The 19,007-nt window shown below is 41.7% G+C and overlaps 1 protein-coding gene across 4 annotated transcripts; it reads left to right on the forward strand.

Moving 5' to 3' along the window:
- The first annotated feature begins 20 nt into the window (after positions 1-20).
- On the forward strand, positions 21-18,233 carry nme4 (NME/NM23 nucleoside diphosphate kinase 4). 4 transcript variants are annotated; one of them, XM_048609570.1, is made up of 6 exons: positions 21-250; positions 4,412-4,542; positions 12,025-12,126; positions 12,552-12,664; positions 14,007-14,100; positions 17,289-17,401. In XM_048609570.1, exons 1-5 carry the CDS (start codon positions 139-141, stop codon positions 14,077-14,079), a joined length of 531 nt encoding a protein of 176 aa, XP_048465527.1. In that variant the 5' UTR covers positions 21-138; the 3' UTR covers positions 14,080-14,100; positions 17,289-17,401. The 4 variants fall into 4 exon arrangements, with proteins under 4 accessions (XP_048465527.1, XP_020384190.1, XP_048465528.1 ...); XM_020528601.2 differs by lacking the exon at positions 14,007-14,100 and having other exon boundaries at positions 17,289-18,233; XM_048609571.1 differs by lacking the exons at positions 21-250; positions 14,007-14,100 and adding an exon at positions 2,702-2,756 and having other exon boundaries at positions 17,289-18,233.
- The last annotated feature ends 774 nt before the right edge of the window (positions 18,234-19,007 follow it).

Raw genomic sequence — 19,007 nt, forward strand, 5'->3', positions numbered from 1 at the left:
ATTAAAGATGTAGGAGACTCCGAATGCTGTTGGCGCTGGGCTGGGCTTGGCGGAGGGGCGTGTTACTGATGGATCCCTGGTTCCGGGTCCGGGCCGTGGGGCTGAGGCGGAGAAAGCAGCTCCCCGGCCACAGGAGTGATGATGCGGGGACTGAGTCGGTGGCTAAAAGTGGGGATAGTTCCCGGCTTTTTTCCTGTAGAGACACCCAGGCTGGCCTGGGCAGCGACCGGAATCCGTTTCTACTCAGCGGGTAGGTACCGGGGCCAGCGCCAAACTTTACGCGGCGAGTTTGGAAACAAAGAACTTGTGGCCCTGCAAACCGCTTCATTGTAATGCTGAGGTCAAATTATTGCTAATTAGTAAGTTAGTTCGTTAGTTAATTTAACTTGTGTAGCTGGAATGAAGGTTGCTGTGACAGAATGAATCTTTTGATTATTATTTTGCATCTGTTTCAGTGCCAGTTCCTAGGCTTGCCAGTCAGTTTCTTGGTTTATTTATTCTGAGCCCAGCAGACTGGGAATGAAATGCTTTTCTTGGTTTCGTAGAGAGGCAGCTCCGAGGATACGATTCCTGCATAAGGTTATTCCTTTCCGTGCGAACTTGAGTGATTGAAATGAGTTCATAAAGTTGATAAAAATAAGTCTTTAAGTTGATTTATAGTTGAAAGAGGGGCCCGGCCTGGCTAACGGGAGAATAGCCCAGAGAGTGGCTGTGTGTTTTTGGACAAATTGCTCAGTGAGAACAGACCCAAAAGCTCACGAGTTCTAACAGCGTCATGAATGTGACCACTGTAACTTGTTTAAAACTCGTGAACCTAATGACAACAAGTTCTTTGTGTTTAAATAAATTTGATTTCGTTTCAGAACGTATTTTTAATTAAATTTTAATTTCATTAAAATAATATCAAATAGATTTCATATGTGCTTATACAACTGATTCATTATTGTGAATACCATTGAAAAATATTTTCTTTAAAAAGGTATGCTGTTTATAGAGACAGGATGCTTTAGTTAGTTAGACAAACAAACTGTTCCTTTAGCTGCACTTAAAAGAATTGTGGCCCCTACAGCCTGGTTTAATTTATAACTGTTTTACCTGGTTACTTTGAGGAAAATGGTGATACTGGAGTTAAGTACTGTTGACCCCAGCGCTTGATAATTTCCCTACATGGCCGGACTAGGGGACAAATAGCCAAGGGACAAAAATTGTTGGAGAACGGATAAAGAGTCACCGGGCTCAAAACGTGGATTCTGATCTCTCCCCCAAAAAATGCTGCCAGCCAGACCTGAGTTTCTCCAGCATTTGTTTTTTTGTTTCCGATCTGCAGTTCTGTGTCACCTAAGGACAATGACAGCTGGTGCATGAGACATCGCTGCTCCAAGTCGCACACTGTCGTTTCTTTGTGACTGTGTGATCAAAATCCTGGACCTCTGCCTAATAGCTCTGTGGGAGCACCTTCACCACACAAAACTCCAGTAGTTCAAGAAAGGCTACCACCATCTTTTCAAGGGCAACGAGAGGTGGGCAATAAATGCTGGTCATTGTCAGTGAAGCCTGCATTTGGAAAATTATTTTTTTAAAGATTTTTTTTAAATCGACCTGTTCAGGGATATTATTACACACCTTTTCGAGCAGGTGGGACTTGAACCCAGGTCTCCTGGCTTTGTTTTGTTAAAACAATTATCCTGGTTATTTAAACGAGGTTGCAACATTTGTTCAGCTTTATTAGGATGGGCCAAAAATTTAGGTCTCCAAAGTCAACTACGTCAAGTTAACACGTGCAATGTACAACTGGCAACAAAATGAATCTAAAAATATTTTTAATTGATCTGTCCAGAAATGATGATGTACACCTTTTGGAGCAGGTGAGACTTGAACCCAGGTTTCCTGGTTCAGAGATAGGGTCAGGAGGCTCAAGTTCAAGTCCCACCTGCTCCAAAGGTGTGTAATAACACCTCTGAACAGATTGAGCTATTGAATCATCGCAGCCCCATCATCCTCAAACTGTTTTTGTTCACATTGGCTGATAAGTTTAGCAGTTTATACACACCTTATTTATGGCAGTGGCAGTGTAAACTTCCAGCTGAGGTGGTTTAAGTAATTTGAGACATTTGCAATTGACCACGTTGCTGTCGGTCTGGAGTCACAATCCAGATTTGGGCAAACAGAGCAGATTTCCTTCCCTGAAGAACAAGACCTGTTTTTAAAAAAACAGCTTCACAGACAATATCACTAATTCATTCATTCAATTGAATTTTGAATTCAAATTTCCATAGTGGGATTTGAACTCCTCTTTCCAGATTGACTAGTAAAATTGACTGGAATAGACCCATTAAGCTATCATATCCTTTTGAGATTAATTAAACTTGGTGTGGTGTTAACATTATTGTCTGTCTGACTGCTGTAGAATATTACTGTCAACCTAAAACAACTACATTAGATCTGGTTGGGGGAGTCTGTTATACCGAACGGTAGCTTCTGTTTGTATTTGTCTATTGCAACTTATTGATTAGAATTGATGTGATGTACAGACAAAAGCCCAGTTTAAAGCACCCTTCACTGTGCCTCTTTTATGGTTTACTTAATTCCTTTCAAGTCAAATTTTCAACCTATGTTACAATGCAGTAAACACTACAGCTAAATAGTATCATAAACATTCTCTATCGTATTCGCATGTTTACTTTCTGCTTTTAGCTCCCACATATTGACTTCCAGGCGAACCTGATGAGCTACGTGGAAGTCAATGGTTATCAGAGGTAGGCAAGTGTGTGCAGTTGATGCCTCAATCAGATTAGTCACAATCTTCATGGAGGAACAGGCTAGAGGGGGAACATGAATCTCTAAAATCAATACCACTCTTTCAGAACAAACACTTTTTTTTGCAGAATCTCCCAAACCCATTCTGTCACCTAAGGACAAGACCGCAGTTGTGTGACACACTGCTGCACCACGTTGCACACTATCCTTCTTTCTTTGTGATCATGTGATCAAAATCCTGGACCTCTGCCTGATAACTCTGTGGGAGCACCTTCGCCACAGACTGCAGTGGTTCAAGATAGCCACCACCATCTTTTCAAGGGCAGCTAGGGGTGGACAGTAAGATGTTGGTCATCGTCAGTGAAGCCTGCATTTGGAAAATTATTTTTTATAGTTTTTTCCTTAAATTCGACCTGTTCAAGGATGAGATCATACACCACTAGAGCAGGTGGAACTTGAAGCCAGGCTTCCTAATTCAAAGGTAGGGACATTACCATCACACCACAAGAGCCTTAATTTTTTTAAATGCTGTTGTTAGCCATTTAAATCAGCTGTCTAATCTACACTAAAAATCAGAGCTGACTTTGTATCCAACACATCTAACCTGTTAAATAAATAACATCAATTGCCCTTCAGTACAAGCAACTCATATTGAGGCTTGGCATAAATTGCTTGCCCTATTTGCACAGCACTTAATCTAGTTTACCGGTTTGTGACAGATTTCTAAATAGACAAATAGAGATGTAGTTGTGAAGGAAACCACCGCTTCAAGGTTGCTTGAATGGACAATATATTTTGTTCTTGCAATTGAACCCCTCCGAATGTTAGTGTGAATTTGAAAAGTAGCAAGTTTTTTTTTAAACTGCCTCAACCCCTTACTGCTGACAAATGTTTAAACATCTGCATGTAAAGTGCACTCACACTCTGTAAGCGATCTTCAAATAAAATTAGTTCCTGTGGTTAAAGCAGTGTTGCCATATGAACACCTGGGCTAGTCAGTGCTTTCCAATGGACAAATTTGGTATTCGAGGGCAGTTGGGTTCTGATGGATTTCTGTAAAGCATTGTAACACACTTTTTACAATGGACTTTTCTTCTTCTAGCAAAGCTTGTACCTGAGATTTTGAGCTATAAAGTGAACTGACCAGCCTCATCAGTATTGTTTCTTTTGTGACTTTATTATGTACACATTTTCATACTGAAAATAGCCATGTTTGTTCATTTGGGGTTCACTGTTTAAGCTGTTATTAAAAATGTGTATTGCCTATAAATATACAAAAAGCAGCAATTCATGCCTATGAGACTACTCTACCATTCTGTTTGATCATGGCTGCTTTGGTTCCATGATGTCTAACACTCAACAGGAATTCCAATGGGATTTTTGAATGTAATAATATGAAATAATGAAATACCCCAAACTCTTACCTAACACGCTTCTCGTTGATCATCCTGTGTCGTATGGATACATCCCTCCTAAGAATGAGTGTTTTTGGGGAGAGGGAGGGCAAGGTGGTTGAGGGAATTGGGGTTGGGGAGGAAGAGAGAGGAAGTGTTGTGGGGGGTGATTTATGGAGTGGTGGATAGAGAGGGAAGGGAAGGTGGGTTGGGCTTAGATATAAACACACTAACTTCTAATCTTCTTCCTCCTCATTCAGGGATTGTTGCGATTCATGAGCAAACGCTGGTGGCTGTGAAACCAGATGGAGTCCAGAGGCGGCTTGTGGGAGAAATCATCCAACGCTTTGAGAAGAGAGGATTCCAGCTTATGGGGCTGAAACTTGTGCAGGTACAGTAAGGTGCGACTGATAGACCAGGTCTGCCAGAGTTGGTGGCATAGTTGTGTACAGTCTGGATGGAGTTGTCATGGGGTCCTCAGCATAGACTCCAGACCCCGTTATGTCCCATGACATCAAGTCAAACCCTGACAAGGAAGTTTTTCTGCTGGTATCATCTATCACTGCTCCTAAGCTATTGAATCAGTACTCTTTTTCATGTTGGAGATGGTGACAGCAAAAATGTATTCTGAGTGGGGTCATATAGAGTTATACAGCACTGAAACAGACTCTTCGGTCCAATCAGTCCATGCCAAACATAATCCAAACTAAACTAGACCTACCTGCCTGTTCCTGGCCTATATCCCTCCAAACCTTTCCTATTCATGTATCTATCCAAATGTCTTTCAAACATTTTAATTTACCTGCATCCACCACTTCCTGAGAGAGTTTATTCTACACACAAACCATAATTCAAAGAATTATGTACCTGCATCCCTAGGTCCCTCTGTTCTACAACACTACCCAAGGCACTACCATTAATTGTATAAGCTCTACCCTTGTTTGTTGTACCAAAATGCAATACCTCGCATTTATCCAGATTGAATCCATCTGCCATTTTCAGCCCACTGCCCATTTGATCAAGATCCCTTTGTAATCTTAGAAAACCTTCTTCACTGTCTACTATGCCACTAATTCTGGTGTCGACCTCACTGTCCATCACCAACAATATCTCATAACACTAATTCTGACTGAGCTGGCTGAGTTCTTAAAGATGTATGTGCCAGACAGGGTCTGTATCAGGTGATGAGGGAACAAACAGGTAAAATCCAATGGAACTGTGATCTCTCAAATATATCTGTTGTAGATGCATTTGTCCATAATAATTAGGTAGGAATGATGAAGGAATCATTTGTGAAGACAAGATCCTGTTTTCATACAGAGCATCATGTTGTATTACACTATCACTTTGTTAAATAGGATAGATTCCGAACAGGTGGAGCACTGAACTGTCAGCAGAATTGAATTCAACAACACCAGTTACCTCATGGCCCAGCATATCCTTCACATCCATCATCATCAAGCCAAGGGATCAACCCTAGTTCGATGAAGCATGCAAGGTGCAGCACCAAGCATTCCTAAAAATGAGTTGTTGAACTGGTGGAGCTTTAACATGGAACAATATTGTAAACCAAATAGCTGAAGCAGCAAAAAATAGACAAACTAGCAGTCCTATGCAAGTGGATGAGGTCAAAGCTCTGTAATGTTGTGAATAGAGGTGGGCAATTAAACTAACTGCAGCAGAAGGCTCCGTTGATATTCTTATCTTCACTGATGGTAAGCCTAGCATATTGATGCAAATTGCAAGGTGGAAGTAATTGCAATCATTTTGAACCAGAAGTGCCAAATGGACAATCCATTGTGTCTGTCACCTGTAGTCCTCCATGTTATATATACCAATTTACTACCAAGTCAATTCACTCCATGTATCAAGAAACAGCTGAAAGCACTGGATACTGCAGAAATTGTGGTCATTGAAAATATTGCATTGATTATAGGAGTTGGGAGGTCACATTGTGGCTGTGCAGGATATTGGTTAGGCCACTATTAGAATACAACATTCAATTCTGGTGTCCCTGCGATAGGAAGGATGTTGTGATACTTGAAAGGGTTCAGAAAAGATTTACAAGGCTGTTGCCAGGGTTGGAGGGTTTGAGCTATAGGGAGAGGCTGAATAGGCTGGGGCTATCTTTCCTGGAGCGTGGAGGCTGAGGGGTGACTTTTTATAGGGGTTTATAAAATGAGGGACATAGACAGGGTGAATAGCCAAGGTCTTTTCCCCAGGATAGTGGAGTCCAAAACTAGAGGGCATAGATTTAAGGTGAGAGGGGAAAGATTTAAAAGGGACCTAAGGGGCAACTTATTCACACAGAGGTGGTGTATGGAATGAAATGCCAGAGGAAGTGGTGGAGGTGGGTACAATTACAACATTTAAAAGCCATCTGGATGGGTATATGAATAGGCAGGGTTTAGAGGGATATGGGCCAAATGCTGGCAAATGGGACTAGATTAATTTAGGATAGCTGGTCGGCACGGACGAGTTGGACCTAAGTGTCTGTTTCCGTGCTGTACGTCTGACTATAATAACATTGAAAACCTGCATTCTGGACTGGCATAGCCAAACTGTCATTACAGCTGCAACCCCGACATCTATCCAACAACATGGAAAATGTAAGCCATTTAAATACCGTGACTGCAAGAATAGATTAGAGGTACTGAGTAATTCCTGTCCTGAGTCCTCAAAGCCTGTCCACCATCTACAAAAGTCAGGAGTGTGATAGAATACTCTTTTTTTTTAGTTGTTCGAATGAGTGCAGCTCAACTCTATCCAGGACAAAGCTGTGCACTTGTGGGTACTGCTCCAACGTAAACATTCATTGTCTGCACTGCAAGCACAATGGCAGCATCAGGTGCGTATATAAGATGTGCTGCAGGAACTTACCAAGACTGCTTCAACAGCTCCTTCCAAAGCCCATGACCACTTTAACCTAGAACAGTGGTCTCTAATTTGTAGATGGTGATTGACTGTCAGAGTCTGACAGGCAATCTCATCACATGCCTGCATTCCCCTACAACATGCAACTCCATTGTCATGCTGCTGCATGACATTTGCTTCTGGGGGTCACACAGCTAGAGAAAATGTATGCTATTAACAGGCACTTCCAAGTATTCCGAAATCTTGTCCTCCACAATAGACTCTAAAATCTTACCCACGACCAAGGTTAGGCTAATTGGCCTGTGATTTTCGGTCTTTTGCCTTATTCCCTTTTTGAATGGGAGATCATGTTAGCAATTTTCCAGTCCTCTGGGACTCTCCCTGACTCTAGCGATTCCTGAAAGATCACCACTATCTCTTCAGCTATCTCCTTAAGAACTCTGAGGTGTAGTCCATCTGGTCCTGGTGATGTATCCACCTTCAGGCCATTCAGTTTTTCTAGCGCCTTCTCCTTGGTGATGGCAACCATACATAGTTCTGCCCCGACTCTCAAATTGTTTGGGATATTACTCGTGTCTTCCACTGTGAAAACTGATGCAAAGTAATTATTCAGCCATTTCCTTATTCCCTACTACTCTCTCTCCAGTGTCATTTTCCAGCAGTCCGATGTGCACTTCTGCCTCTTTCTTGCCCTTTATATATCTAAAGAAACTCTTACAGTCCTCCTTTATATTACTGGCTAGCTTACCCTCATGTTTAATCTTCTCCTTCCTTTATTTCTCTTGCTGCCCGCTGTTGGTCTTTGTAAGCTTCCTAATCCTCTGGTTTCCCACTGCCCTTCGCCACATTATATGCTTTCTCTTTTGCTTTTATGCTCTCCTGGACTTCCCTAGTCAGCCATGGTTGCCTCATCATCCCAGTACCATGCTGCTTTTTCCTAGGGATGAATGTTTGCTGTCTCCTGAATTACTCCTAGAAACTCCTGCCATTACTGTTCCACTGCCTTTCCTGCTAGGCTCCTCTCCCAGTCAATTCTGCCCTGCTCCTTCCCCCATGCCTCTGTAGTTGCCTTTATTCAGTTGTAATACCATTTACCTCTGATTCTATCTTCTCCCTCTCAAATTAAAGAGTAAATTCATTCATATTATGATCACTGCCTCCTAAGGGTTCCTTCACCTTAAACTCACTTATCAAGTCTGCCTCATTGTACAACACTAAATCCAGTATTGCCTGTTCCGTAGTGGGCTTATCCACAAGCTGCTCCAAAAAGCCATCTTGTAGACATTCCACAAATTCCTTTTTCGTGCAATCCACTACCAACGTGATTTCCCAGTCCACCTGCATATTGAAATCCCCCATGATCACCGTAACTTTGCCTTTCTTACACACCTTTTCTATCTCGTGGTGTATCTTGCGCCCCAGCTTCTGACTACTGTTTAGAGGCCTGTACATAACTCCAACTGTGGTTTTTTACCTCTGCGGTTCCTCAACTCTACCCACACAGATTCTACACCATTTGACCCTACTTTGTTTCTTACTAGATTTAATTTCATTTCTTACTCATCAGGGAACCCCACCCCCTCTGCCTACCTGCCTATCTTTTCAATAAGATGTATATCCTTGGAACTGATGAAGCCAGTATATTTACAGTATTTGGAACATAGGAACCTTTTCAGTGCATGTTCATGCAGACATTCTCCAAGAGCAGCTCTGCTAGTCCCACTCTTCTGCCTGGTTGCTCTAGATCTTTTTTTTTCCCTTGCTGCTTGTCTAATAGATCTCTACAAGACAAAGAAAAATTACAGGAATGCTGCCATGCCCCAAATACAATAACTAAGCAACTCAAGCCAACCAAGGGCCCTGGGAAAAAAAAAAATTGCAGCCACAGAAGTGACCCTCTGTGCCTCTGTGCTTTTAAAGCACGCAGCGACATTCTGCATGTTCTAGAGGTGAGGATCCAGAGACCTGTTTCCAATATAACCCTTGGCAGAGTGATGTTACAGATCTTAAGGTGAAGCAATAATGATGAGTGATAAACCTGGACTATCTAAAAAGAAACTAAAAATGTACAACTTGCATGTAGGAAAATGAATTTCTGTTTACAACTGTGAAAGATGAGAGCATTGGTCTTGTATATGTCACCAAGTTATATTGCTGAGTGAGAAAGGGGAACAACATCACACAATGATACACTAAACAAAATGGTTTTCCCTTGGACAGCATGCTTTGCATAAAAGTGTTCAAGTAAAGATTTAAACAAGCAGTGCTGAAGAGCTCTTGCTCAAATTGAGTTTATGATCCTAATTTGCATTACATGAGAAAAGTTTGTAATGTTTTCTGGTATGGTGGTAATTGACACGAGGGGAAATTTAGACCATTTCTACAAATGCAATAAAGCATGACTGGTGGGCATCAGTTGTGATAGAAACCAGTTTCTTGGGGGGGAAAAAAATTTTCCCCAAATGCGCACCTTTTAATTCATTGTAGATCTCCTCACTCCTTTTTCTCTCTCTCTCTCTAAGGGGCAGAAGGGTGCAAAGGTCCTCTTATGTTATATCCTTAAAAGCCCTGTGCCAATGTACACAAAATCAGTCAGCTGTGCTGTTGATCATGCCGATGAATTAACCAAACTGTAAGGAGAAGCATTCAGTCTTTAGAAAGACACCTTCGGCCAAGATATCACTCAGCACTTCCACAGCAGCCAGATGCTCTGGATTGCAACTTGTTTTTTATATATTGCTATTTTATTCAGAGAGTGAGAGTCAATGGCCAGTCATTGCTCCTTTAATTACTTCCCCATCTGTGGATATTTTCTTGTGTTTTTTCAGAGGATGGCAAAACAAAATAATGATTAGCCCTGAGATAGTAGGAACTGCAGATGCTAGAGAATCTGAGATAACAAGGTGTAAAGCTGGATGAACATAGGCCAAGCCACATCAGAGGAGCAGGAAGGCTGATGTTTCGGGCCTAGACCCTCCTTCAGAAATGGGGGAGGGGAAGGGGGTTCTGAAATAAATAGGGAGGGGGGGAGGCAGATAGAAGATGGATGGAGAGGAGACACAAGTCAAAGAGGTGGGGATGGAGCCAGTAAAGGGGAGTGTAGGTAGGGAGGAGATAGGTCAGTCCAGGGAGGACGGAACAGGTCGAGGGGGGTGGGATGAGGTTAGTAGATAGGAGATGGGGGTGGGGCTTGAGGTGGGAGGAAGGACAGATTTGGAAGGCGGGGACGAGCTGGGCTAGTTTTGGGATGCAGTAGGGGGAGGGGAGATTTTGAAGCTTAAGTCCACATTGATACCATTGGGCTGCAGGGTTCCCAAGCGGAATATGAGTTGCTGTTCCTGCAACCTTCGGGTGGCATCGTTGTGGCACTGCAGGAGACCCAGGATGGACATGTCGTCTGAGGAATGGGAGGGGGAGTTGAAATGGTTCGCGACTGGGAGGTGCAGTTGTTTAGTGCGAACCGAGCGTAGGGGTTCTGCAAAGCGGTCCCCCAAGCCTCTGCTGGTTTCCCCGATGTAGAGGAGGCCACAACGGGAACAGCGGATACAGTATACCATGTTAGCAGATGTGCAGGTGAACATCTGCTTGATGTGGAAAGTCTTCTTGGGGTGAGGGGGGAGGTGTAGCACTTCCTGCGGTTGCAGGGAAAAGTGCCGGGTATGGTGGGGCTGGAGGGGAGTGTGGAGCGGACAAGGGAGTCCCGGAGAGAATGGTCCCTCCGGAAAGCAGATAAGGGTGGGGAGGGAAAGATGTCTTTGGTGGTGGGGTCGGATTGCAGATGGCGGAAGTGTCGGAGGATGATGCGTTGGATCCGGAGGTTGGTGGGGTGGTACATGAGGACGAGGGGGATTCTGTTTTGGTGGTTATTGCGGGGAGGGGGTGTGAGGGATGAGTTGCGGGAAATGCGGGAGACACGGTCGAGGGCGTTCTCGACCACTGAGGGGGTGAAGTTGTGGTCCTTGGGAAAACAAGGACATCTGAGATGTACGGGAGTGGAATGCCTCATCCTGGAAGCAGATGTGGCAGAGGCTTGGGAATAGGGGATGGCATTTTTGCAGGAAGGTGGGTGGGAGGAGGTGTATTCTAGGTAGCTTTGGGAGTCGGTGGGCTTGAAATGGATATCGGTTTCTAGGTGGTTGCCAGATATGGAGACGGAGGGGTCCAGGAAGATAATCAAGTCCAAGTGTGTTAGACCTGTCTCTCTCAAAACACCCATCTGTCAGACCTTATGACTGGCAATTTCACTACAATCTAGACATCACATTATCTGCTAGTTCGTTGTAGTCATAAGTGTCACACTGACTCTCTGAGGAGTAAAGGATAAAATGCAATATTATGTTATGGTTTTACATATATAAGCATTAAAATGTGTTTATTTTGTATTTTCTTCAGAGTAGATACGGGGTTGCACTTAAATTCAGAGTGATTGTGTACTTAAAATAGTTGAAGCCCACTAACATAGAACGACAAGGGTAGCAGGATCATGTGTTACATTCTCCTCCAGGCCACGTACCAGCTGGACATTGGAACTATATCCTCACTCATGCACTGTTGTCAGAAACTCTTCCTGAAGTACATGGGTTTACCAAGAGGCTAACATACTATCACTTTCTCAATGAAAGTTAGGGACAAGCAATAAAAGATGGTCTTGCTAGAAATGTCCACAGCCCATGAAAGAATTAAATTGCAGCCTTTATCTGAGATTACAGCCATCTATTTTTGTTATTGATTGCAGGAGGAACCACCGACAGATTATGGGATCTTTTATATCCTTTTGGTTTAACATTTTGTCCAAATGCCAGCCTCTGGCTACACGGTGCTCTCCCAGTGCCCCTGGTCAAGCCCCTCACTCCAGTACCGCTTTATTTTAGTGTATATATGACATTTTGTTCTGGTGGGCTTACAGGCTCAGTCACTGGAATTGTAAAATATCAAGTTAGAAAATACATACTTGGGGCCTCTGTGAGCTTGACTAACACATTCAATTACTTTATTTCAGCCCACTCGAGATGTGCTTTTGAAGCATTATCATGATTTGCAGGAGAAGCCTTTCTATTCTGCATTGATCCAATACATGAGTTCGGGACCCATTGTTGTTATGGTAAGAAATGGCCAGAAACGGTAATGCAGTGTTGTATAACTTTTTTGAAGGAGTTGACTTCTGAATCTGAGATTCTAATGCAGAAGGACAATATATGGAAGGTGCTGTTTTGGGACTTGAACATTTATACTGAAGATCATTCGATAGCTTCTTCCAACTTTGGCAGCAGAGGTGAGGGGGATGCCACCGTGTACACTATCATCTCCCCCCTCCTCTGACTGGATATCCAAAGAGTCTTGTTTGTTGCTAATTGGTGGAAAGTGGTAGAGTAATTCCTGCCCATTTTTCCATCTTTTTCTAAACTCTTGCACTTTCTTTCTGGTCCTTGCCATTAAAGCATCATATCAGCTGTACAAGCAAATGGTGAATGAAGCTTGAACCTCCTGCCTTGTTGTCTCTAGTTTAATGATGTTTTTGTCTTGCAGGTTTGGGAGGGTTATGATGTAGTGCGTATATCCCGTATGATGGTGGGTGACACTGATCCTGCCTTGGCTCAGCCAGGAACCGTGAGAGGAGACTTATGTGTACACATAAGCAGGTAGGGTCAGATGTGATAAAATAACTTACTACGAAAATCTTCCACTGAATTAGTTGCACCAGAGATGAAAGTAAGAGTTTAATCTTGGCTAGATCACCTGTGGAGACAAAATCAGCAAACCCCACTCACCACAAATCTCCTGCTAGGGACATGCAGTAAGAACACAGATTAAGTATTCAACTGATTTTGGTATTGAAATCTGTTTAAAGCTTAGAAGTTTTTGGGAAGATTTGTAGCTCAGGGTGTGGATGAGGTTGTAGACATACTCACCAAGCCGGTGTGTTTGGTTGCAAACGTTTCATCACCTTGCTAGGTAACGTCGTCAGTGCGCCTCCGGTGAAGCCTCTTACAAATCAGCAACCCCATCCACATCACCTAGCAGGGTGACAAAATGTTTGCAACCAAACCCACCAGCTCAACGAGCAAGTCTACAACCTCTGTTTAAAACTGTTTTGGTAAAAGTGAATGAATAGAGGAAAATATTCACACTCACTGTGGCCAGAACCTACATAGCAGTTTTGAGCCTGCTCTACCATTCAGTATAATCATCGTTAACTCTCTAATTCTACTCACTGCCCAAAAACTAAAGGAAACACAATCAGTCTTTATTGAATGTAATTGACAATCTATACCATTCTGGAGTACAGAATTCTTAATCTTTGAAAATTCTCCTTCCATCGTTCCTAAATGACTGACCCTTGCTTTGAGACTATGATCCCCAATACTAAACTTTCCAGCTAAGGAAAGCAGCCTCTCTCAGCAGCAGCAGCAGAATTGTATTCCACCATTCTAGCATTCCTCACACTCTAATCATTACCATCAATCCAGATGACTTAATTTTTGGTTTAATGAGAAGTGTAGAAAGCAAGACCAAGTGCAGCACCAGGCATTAGTAAATGTGTGTTGCTGAAGGTACAAATTACAGAACTACGGGCATGCTGAACAAAAACAAAATCCCACAACCAGCAGATTGGTTTGAAGTTCTGCAGTCCTGCCTCCACCACTGATGAAAGTGATAAACAATTAGCAACATTTTGAACATCCATGTTTTCGATATGCTGCCAGAGTTGCTGAGTATTTCCAGTGATTTGTTTTTATAACATTGAGTGGATGCCAAAGTGGAAAATTGCCCAGTGATGTTCTGTCCACAGCTAGAATAGCATGGTGGTTATGTTACTGGACTAGTATTCCAGAACCCCAGGCTAATGAGATCAAATCCCACCTTGACAGGTGGTGACGTTTTAATCTAATGATATAGAATAAAGGCTGAACTAATGGTTACTACTTACTCACTGTTGATTGTTGTTTTAAAAATAAAATCTGGTTCACTAATTTCCTTTAGAGAAGGAAATCTGCTGTGCTTATCTAGACTGTTCTACATGCAACTCCAGACCAGCAAAGTGGATGACTCTTGACTGTCCTCGATGACCAAATGAGTGAGTCAGAGACAGGAGTTCATATCCCATCTTTTCAAATGTGCAATTTAAATTTTTATTCCAGATTTAAGGAACAAAACCAGCATCAATAATGATGATCATAAGATTCTGAATTGTTATAAAACTCCAGCTGCTTCACTAAATGCTCTTGTAAATGAATGAAATTTGCTACCTTTTAAACTGTGACATATGTGACCTGAGCAATACTGTTGAGAGACTTGATCACTTAATTGTATTCAAGGCACCAGCTCTCCAACTTCTCCAAGAGCAAACAAGAACAGATGTCAGATATTGGCCTTACTGACAATACTCGTGTCCTATTAAAGAAAACTTCTGTCAAGTTTTGAGTTTTAAAAACTTCATTTTCTTAACTTCCTAAATTCAAGATTACAGGTTTATTCTGCTCAATCTCTCTTCAGGATAGCCCTCTCATCCCAAGAATTAATCTGCTCATATTCACCCCTCTCCCAAGATTAATGTATCTTGTGGCGAGGTGACCAAAATTGCAGGAAGAGTTCCTTTTCCTAACCTTTGCAACAAAACGTAAATTGTTTGCCATCTAACTCCTTGCTGTACCTGCTTGTTAATTTTCTGTGGTTCATTTTCAAGGGCCTCAAATCCTTCTGAATTCAACCATTTATTAGTTATATTCAAAAATGATTTAATTTTCTCCATTATTCATACCCAAGTGAATTTCATAATTACCCGAAAATGAATTCCATTTTCAACCATTTACCCAATCACTTAGCTTGTCTATAATTCCCTTCACAGCCACCTGTGTCCTTCTCCCACCTTGCATCTTCAGAAAACTTGGGTACAATTTACTTTATCCCGTCATCTTAGTGATTGATGTCAGTTGTTAAAAAAGACACTGTTTTCAAACCAACGTGTTCAGAGATGTTATTACACACGTGGGATGTGAACCCAGGCCTCCTGGTTCAAGAGGTACCACTGCACCATAATAGCCCCCAGTATCAAATGTAACCTGCGGGAGAAGTATTGATAAAATAGTTACAGCATAATATCCAGAAAAATGATCCATTTATCTTTAATTGCATTTTGTCTGCCTCCAATTGTCTATGCTAATATATTACTTCCGTCCCACGAACCCTTATCTTGTGTAATACATATTGTGCGGCACTTTATTTTAAAAAAAAATCTAAAGATACCAAATCTTCCTTTATGCTTCCAACAAAATCCCCATAATCCTAATAAATTTGTCAAATGTGACATCATTTCAATTGTTGACTAACTAATATTGTGATTTCAGAAGCATACTGTTAGGGTTCTTATGAATAAATTCCAGCTTTTCTTTTTACTACCAATCTGACTAACTCCTATTTTCCGGTTTCCTTTGCTGAACAGCAGGATTACATTTATTATATAGGGCCATTCTGGAAGATCAAAACCAATGCATAAGAACATAGGCCATTAAGCCCCTCAAAACTACGTTATATACGATCACGTCTGGTCTCAACTTCTCTTGTGTCATCTCCTAATATTTCAAAAATCTGTCTTCAACTTCTTTAAATGCTTTGTGATCTAACCTCCACTACACTTAGAAGAAATTCATTTGCTTCTCAGGTTTAAATGAGTGGTCTTCTTTTAAACTGACCCCTAATTTGAGATTTCCCACTAGTGGAAATGGGGACCAAAACTGTACACAATACTCCAGATATTGACTGACTAACATCCTGACAGTTGTAACAAGACTTCTTTATTTTTAAACTCCAAGCTCCCAGCAATAAAGGCCATAGTCCCAAAAGCGCAGCCCATCAGGTACGAGGGAGTTGGCACGTTTGAGTCCCAATAATTTGTGATTTTTTTTTTTTAAATGTTAGTTGAACAAAGCTATTTGTACACACCCATCTTGTATTTGACCCTCAACTGAGCTTCCAATCCTGTATCCTCCTTTTTAATTGAAACTAGCTCTTGGGTCTCTGGTTGGAAGTTATGGTTGGTGGATGGCAGACGGCAGACAATTGCATCACACTCACAGTAGAAATTCAACCTGAGAAATGCAAATACCAACTGTGCTCTATGGCTGCCCTTTAATGGTGAAGCCCCTTGACTGTACAGTACTGAAGACAGTATCATCTAAATTAGAACAAAGTGAAATCCGACAGGAGGTCTGTTACCTGCAGTGTTACATAGGGATAGGTACTGGGCCCACTTTTGTTTGTCATTTTTATAATTGTTTAGATGAGAATATAAAACGCCTGGTTAGTAAGTTTTTGAATGACACCAAGATCGATATAGTAGACAATGAAGAAGGTTATCAAAGATTACAAAGAGATCTTGATCGGTTGGGTCAATGAGCTGAAGAGTGGCAGATGGAGTTTAATTTGGATAAATGCAAGGTACTGCATTTTGGTAAAACAAGCAAAGGCAAGACTTATACAATTAAAAGTAGGGTCTTAGAACAGAGAGCTCTAGGCATTCAGGTAAATAATTCTTTGACGTTTGCATCACAGGTAGACAGGGTGTTTAAGAAGACTTGGCACACTTGCCTTTGTTGCTCAGACCTTCGAGTTATACAGGATGTTGGTGAGGCCTCTTCTGGAGTACTGTGTACAGTTCTGGTCACCCTGTTACAGGAAGGATATTAATAAGCTGGAGAGGGTTCGGAAGATATTTACCAGGATGTTGCTGGGGATGGAGGGTTTGAGTTATAAGGAGAGGCTGAGCGGTGACCTTTAGAGATTTATAAAATCGTGACTGGTGTAGATAAGGTGAATGGCAGGTGCCTTTTCCCTAGGATGAGGGATTTCAAGACTTGGGCATAATTTTTTTTAAGTGAGAAGAGATTTTAAGAAAGGCTGAGGGGGTATTTTTATTTTGACAGTGGTTAATGTGTGGAAAGAACTTCTAGAGGAAGTGGTGGATGCTGGTATACAACATTTAAAAGATGCCTAATTAATTACATGAATGAGAAATGTTTTAGAGAGGTATAGAGCACAGGCAGGTGGGACTAGTTTAGTTTGGGATTATGATCAGCACGTGCTGGTTGAATTGAAGGGCCTGTTTCTGTGCTGTATGACTATGACTGACTGACTGTAAATCCAACCCCAAAAACCTGCTTCAGAATCTGTCTCCAATTTCCCCTCAAACTTCAGCTTCTGTAAGACTCAACATGCTACTCTGCAGTAATCTTTGCAATAACCTGATTCTGTTGTCCTTCCTCCCAGAAATGCCATCCATGCCAGTGACTCCGTTGAAGTGGCAAAGAAGGAGATTAGCCTATGGTTCCATAGCACTGAGCTGATAGAATGGGAAAGTTGCACTCTCAAGAACATCTACAATGTTTAAATATCTCCACTGAATCAGCCACAACAGTAACTACCTCCAGTGACGGTGTGTCTATGTCATATTTTTAAAGCTAGAGATGTATTTCTATTATTGAGAGTTTTCTTGAATTCCTTTAATGGTACTCCAATCTGACTTCATGCTAGGTGCTAGTAAACTGCAATAAAATTCCTGTAAATTACTGATCAGCATTAAAATGTTTTCAAGCCAGTTAAATGGATCTTCATTAAAATAATTTTCTTACTACAGTTCAATGCAAAGTACTTCACAGGAATGTTATCAGATAGGTGTGCAAAATGCTTGACCTATACCCTAGGTCTTAAGAAATAACTTAAAATGAAAGTTAGTCTGACAGAGGTTTGTGGAGAGAAATTGTCCTTTGAGCCAGGCAACTGAACACCTGGCTGCTAGTAGTGGGGAGATTAAAATTGGGAATGTGTGAGGAGCTGGGTGTGAGGCGAGAGGAGGGGTAAAATCATGGAGATTTTAAAACAAGAATAAGAACTTTTAATCAGAGTTTGGAACCCAAAATACTCTAAAACTTAAGCTTAATTTTTTCCCATTCAGCTCCTCAGACTGAATCTTTGCTTGCTGTTCTCAACTGTCACTTCTCACCTCAGTCAAATTTGTTTTGTGATTTCAGCACAAAGTTGGGTGAAGTGTTAAATGCAGTATCACCATTAAATCAAATGCCTAGCTGTACCCTCTGTTGAAAGCACATGTAAATTACACATTTTGGGAAACTGAGTAAATTGAGATGCTTTGGAGAAATCAGTGACTGTGAACCTGTACTTTACAAAGCTGTTGATAAAGAGTATTTAATGGCAGAGGATAAGCTGTTTGGGCTTCATCTAATAATTCAAGTTTCCTTGTAGAGGAACAATCTGTGACCATTGCAGGTGGCTCCATCATCCTGTACATTGACATGTATTTGCCATTGTGTCCAGGACACAGATCCACAAGCTGCTCTATCCTGGTTGCATTGGAGTTGTGGTGTGCCTAGATCCACCCATGCAAGTCTTTTTTTAAAAAAAAAATACCACCCTCCTAAATGGAGTCTTGCTGACGGTGAGGAGCCAGACATAGAGATTGTGTGACACTTATCAGAGGATTCAGTCTCAACCCAGCTCACTCACCGAAAAGGTTGATGGTTAAACATTGGTGGCTCCCTCATTGTTGATATTGAAGATATAAAATAAAATGTCCCAAAGCAGCATTTGTGAGCTGATCGAAATATTGGTCAGAGATAGGTTTTAAAGGAGGAAAGTGAGGTTGAAAATTCCAAAACTTGGGGCCTAGGTGACTGAAGGAACAGTCACATGGTCAGGTTAAAATTAGGGACGTACAATTTTTTTTTTTTTTTTTTTTAGAAAATGGAACTGGGATCAGCTATTGCAGGTGGTTATGGGGTTGGAACAGCTTAAGATTGGAAGGGACAAGCATCAGAGAAACTGGAACACAAGGACGAGAATTTGAGATCAACTAGGAGTTAGCGTTGGTCAGTGAACACAAGGGTGCCGAGAGAATAGGACTTGCTGCAAGTTGATGTGTAAACAGCAGACTTTTAGATGATCATGGCTATTAATGTTTGCTTCACTTAG

The sequence above is a fragment of the Rhincodon typus genome, chromosome 21 (assembly GCF_021869965.1).
Source record: "Rhincodon typus isolate 14 chromosome 21, sRhiTyp1.1, whole genome shotgun sequence".
NCBI classification, from domain to species: Eukaryota; Metazoa; Chordata; class Chondrichthyes; order Orectolobiformes; family Rhincodontidae; genus Rhincodon; species Rhincodon typus.